Source organism: Halyomorpha halys, unplaced genomic scaffold, assembly GCF_000696795.3.
Source record: "Halyomorpha halys isolate HHAL.00 unplaced genomic scaffold, Hhal_1.1 Scaffold85.1, whole genome shotgun sequence".
In the NCBI taxonomy this organism is placed as follows: Eukaryota; Metazoa; Arthropoda; class Insecta; order Hemiptera; family Pentatomidae; genus Halyomorpha; species Halyomorpha halys.
Window position 1 is genome coordinate 293,350 of NW_027112611.1, and position 4,845 is coordinate 298,194.

At 31.7% G+C, this 4,845-nt stretch overlaps 2 protein-coding genes across 5 annotated transcripts in view; one reads left to right on the forward strand and one right to left on the reverse strand.

Moving 5' to 3' along the window:
- The window catches only part of LOC106677051 (F-box only protein 39), a 13,151-nt gene extending 11,919 nt beyond the window's left edge, over nt 1-1,232 (forward strand). For 3 of the 4 annotated variants that reach the window (XM_014414735.3, XM_014414736.3, XM_067050393.1), the window contains exon 9: nt 921-1,232. In XM_014414735.3, coding sequence (XP_014270221.1) covers nt 921-1,089 — 169 coding nt within the window. In that variant the 3' untranslated portion in view covers nt 1,090-1,232. The remainder of the gene's footprint in view (nt 1-920) is intronic. The other variant, XR_010844235.1, reaches the window with a different exon arrangement.
- A 2,861-nt stretch (nt 1,233-4,093) lies between these two features.
- The window catches only part of LOC106677052 (tetratricopeptide repeat protein 21B), a gene marked incomplete in the record, with an annotated part of 56,049 nt that continues 55,297 nt past the window's right edge, over nt 4,094-4,845 (reverse strand). Inside the window, 1 exon segment of the mRNA XM_067050394.1 lies at nt 4,094-4,467. Within this exon segment, the coding sequence (XP_066906495.1) occupies nt 4,259-4,467 (209 nt within the window).

Sequence of the window (4,845 nt, forward strand, 5' to 3'; positions counted from 1 at the left end):
ATAGTTATTTTTATATATAAATGATTTTAGTTATGTTTTTATTTTATGTATCAATGTTAAATATTATAGTATTAAACCTAAAAAGCAAGCTAACCAATTTTCATCAGTAAAATATGCTGTGACAAAAGATATCGTTCAAAACTAAGATGGTGTCCTCCTGTGTGAGAGGAACATACCCAGATCCTTTCCTTGCTAGGTAGTCTGCTCTCTCATTTCCTTAATGCCTTTATGATCGTGGCCATGTTAAGCACATTCAAACAATAGAAGTTAAGAATAAGTATTAAACAAAATTATTCATAAAGTAAATCATAGGAAAAAACTCAAAACCACAGTGCCAAAATCGATGTTGAGAACCAACACTAAGAGAAGGACAAGGAAGAAAACTTGATTTTTGGGTATTCATTGCTTAGGCGGAAGATGGATGACATTGCTGATGGCAGGATATCCTGTAGATCGCTTAGCTACTCTCAATGGTAGACATCTTGAAAAAAGAAGACATTGAAGAGTAACCCAAGAAGAAAAAGGGACTCTTGGTTTTGGATCGTCTTGAGAGAGGACGTTTCCTGTGTGCGGAGGTGAAGAGAATCTTTTGTTGACCTTGGGAAAGATGAAAAAATATTTTATTTACAGTTAGTGAGTGTTTGTTTGTTGAGAAGGAAGACATAGAGTAATTGGTTAGTATTTTACAAAATAGAATTTAAGTAGATTTGTGAAGGTAGAATAAAAAGTTGACTAAAAACCCATCCCGAGATTAAGAGTCAAAAATGTTATAAAATTCTACTATCAATTTAATATTAAAGCTTTTAATTTGAACCCAATCTATACTTAAGAAATGAGAATAAGTAAAAAAACTTTTAAATTTCCTTATTATTTAAATTAATAATTTTTGAATATTACAATATGAGGATATGTTATTGCAGGTTTGATTGGCCCATCAGCCCAGAATGGAGCGAGGAATACCAACAGTGGCTGAAAAAATGTTCCCAATCCTACGAAGCCACAGAGAGCGCTATTAGTGACATTTTAGGAAAGTCTTGGACGATGCTCTCTGACAAGGAATTTGTCAAACTTTGGCCCAAGATGTATTAATAAATTTATATTAAAGTATCTGTTATAATGTTCATTTATTAAAATTCGATTTGCTATAGTCAGTAATTGTGATCGTAATTTTTTAATGGACTGCTATTGTTTTTGTTATTTTTTGTTCAGATATTAAAAACATTACTTTTATATTCAATAATTTCTTTATTATTGTTTCTCCTTCTATAAATACGGAGATTTTTTAAACTGTCAATGAAAATGACAGTGTATCGAGGGTGGTTAATATAAATTCTCAGATCTCGATTCATCATGTCAATATTCTCAATGTTGCCACAGTCAGAAGGTAAATAGGAATGACAGGTAGGTTAAAATTGAGTATTTCATTGTACAACACTGAAGATATCCAGTTATCACATTTTTAATATCTTTAGCTAAAGTGCAAAAGTTGTTTTGAACAGCATTCCATTTTTTAGTTACTGTTTGAGGAAGATAATTCAAAACTATACATTATAATGAATCATTTGAAGAAGACATCAAGCTCCTGCCATCTATTGGCAAATCAATGAACTAGTAGGGATATTGTGCCCAAGTGTTTGTTTGTTTATTCAGAAATTAAGGCGTAAAACCCACCGGTCATCAACGCCAACACCCCACTCATGTACACACCGAGTGTTCAATTATATAAATGAAAAAAAAAATACATATATATGTATAAAATAGATAGATAAAAATACATAACATATAAAAAATCAAACACATAATATACAAAAAAGCATATATATATATAAACACACACATACATTCATATATATACATTATATATTTAAAAATAGTACTTGTATTTTCAGAAAAGACATAATCTTATTTAAATATGTTTCTCCATTTCCCAAGGCCTCTGATATATTTGAAGGTATACCCAGTTCATTTATTCTTCTTGCGTAGAAAACACACTATTCAAAGATATGATTTATTGTCATTCTTTGATTACATTTCTGGCATCTGGGTGGATCCTCCTTTGTAATTAAGTGAAGGTGTGTGAGCCTGGTGTGTCCTAGTGTTAGGCATGTCAATACAACCTCCTCTCTGTGGTTGCCGCGACTGGAGCTGCTCCATGCCTTGACATTTTTCTTAATCGCCTTCAATTTGTTTGGTGGGCTGCCGTCCCACAGTGCCTGCCACTCCTGTAATATGGCCTCTCTTAGTTGCCGTGCGAGCTCCGATACTGTCAAGAAATCTTTACTCGGTCCCGGAAGGTTGAGCGCCTTTTTGGCTGCCCTATTAGCCGTTTCATTGCCTCTAATCCCAATATGACTAGGTGACCAGATTAAATGTATAATTTTTCCATCGTCCCCCATTTGTACCCAAGTGCGTGAACAAAGTCCACAATAAACAACAAGCCTCTGAGCTCAGAGAAACAGCACTTTCTGTTTGTGTTCAATAAATAACTATGAGTGACTAATTCTACACCCCATCCAAGGGAAGGGGCAGAGGGAAGAGAGCAGAAGAGACAGAGAGGATACAAAAAGGATACAGGATACAAGCCATATAGAAACCTTCAATAGTGTACCAGTCAACTTCAGCACGTAAAATTTAATAACTCTTTTTTAAATTTTGACAAATTTTTTAAAAAATACTGACCCATAAAATCAGATTTTTGTATTGATTAATCAATAATAGGGACTTTCTTTTCCTTTTCACCATGAACAATTTATCTTAAACCCATTATAAATACAGTCCACATCATTCTCACCAGCAATACAAATCAACTTTAATTAATTCTGGCAACATACCCCAATATTGTATACACATCAACCCAAGGAATGTCAGAATTAAACAGTTAATATAATAGCTTCAAATAGATCACATATTTCTAAAACAATTTTTAGGACACTGTTGATGTACGGCTGTGAAGTCTGGGGAGTGGTATCTTTTACAAAAAGGAAAAAAATATAATCTTTTCAAAATAAAGACCTAAGAATCTCAGTGGATGCTCCATGGTTTGTAAGAAATAGCCAATTGCATCGGGAATTACAAATGCAGTCGATAGAGGATTACATGAAGAAATGGTTCATGAAGTTCCACTCCCAGTTAACGACAGTTAAAGGAGCAGAGACCTATAACTTGGGAAACCCAACCTCAACCCCAAGACTGATGCCCACCAGGCTGCTGCAGGACATTCTTTTTTTTTATAAATTATGTATTTAGCAATTATTAACATTACTTATATTTTATTTATTATTATTTTTTTCTAACTAACTTGTTTTTTTACCCATTAGAGGGCAATTGTTTGCTTTGTTAGGTGTATGAATGTTGTTATTTTTGTTATTAATTTGACTTTTTTCTTTTATTAAGAATTATTATTTTTAAACTTCTTCTAGATCACAGAATAAAGAAACTCCAAAATTGTGAGTTATGAATATGAACTGGTGCAGTGAAAAGATAGTTCCGATTTGATAAAATAAAAAAAAAGAAGAGAGAAAATAAAGGCGATAACATTTATTGCAAAATATGACAAATAAAAAAATTAAATATTAAGTAACATAGTGAATTGGACGGATAAGTTGAACATCACAGGCTAACAAATTATAATTTTATCACCAGACTATCAACAACTAAATGTATTAAATTAATTACTCAAGGCATCTACCATTACTATAAACTTTATGTTAATACAATTTTTATGTGACAAAATAAATTATAAAAATAAAGTAATCATTAACATTTTTAAATACTCCTTAAGAAAGGAACAGAATCATTGACAGAGCTAACATTATACATAACATTCCTCTAATACTGGCTAAAAAGCATGAAATGACAAATAAGTTGCTATTTACTAAGTATAACTAACAGTTATTCTTTAATATTCCTATAGCATTAATATTTATCTTTGACAGTTATATCTTTATTGAGGTGTAGATAGTTGACAGTAGATTAATAATTTGAGAAGATGGTGAGGGAGGGAGGGGAGGGGGTTGCGATCAGCAAAAATAATATAAAAAAACAAAAAAATAAAAAATATTTATGTTCTTCTTTTTGCTGACCTCATCCCACAGCTGACCACCTTCTCCGATTAGTTATATATTTATCCATCGAGATAATTAACAGAACTATAAAAGATACCATCTTCAAAGACTAAAAACCTTTTATCTTTACTGTATAGATTGCTTGAAACATATTGAGACTTCTAAAAATATAAGGTGACTTGTGAATAAAAACTTTAAATTCGTAGCTTCTTCAAAGCCTTTTCCAGAATATCCTTCTTTATTTTAGGATACTCTGGACTAGAGGCCAATACCTTCTGGCAGATGGCTACCGACTCGGCAAACTGCTTGTTCTTGAGCAAATTATAACTGAGTTTGTAACCAAGGGCAGGGTCTGACCCACTGCTTAGGTCCCACGCTCGCTTGTAGTTCTGGCTCGCTTCCTCTGCAAACAATAATATTTTTTTGTTATTTTATTCAAATTACATTTTTTTGGTGACCATATCCTATTGATTCTGGCTGAGATTACGAAATATTTTATGTTATTATATTTATAATTTATATATTTTTTGTAACATTTAAACTATAACTCCTGAAAGGCAACCAGTTTCTAATATACCACAAATAATTATAATTATTAATGGAACACTATTATAACAATTATCAATAATAATTATCGATTAAAGTTTTAATTCAAGAAAAAAACATAACAAATTTAAATAGTAGAAGATAGATGGTCAGGGTTGTAGTCATAAAAAGGAATAAATAGTTTATAACTTTTTTTTACTGCAACCCTGACCATCTTCTACAATTTAAATTTTTA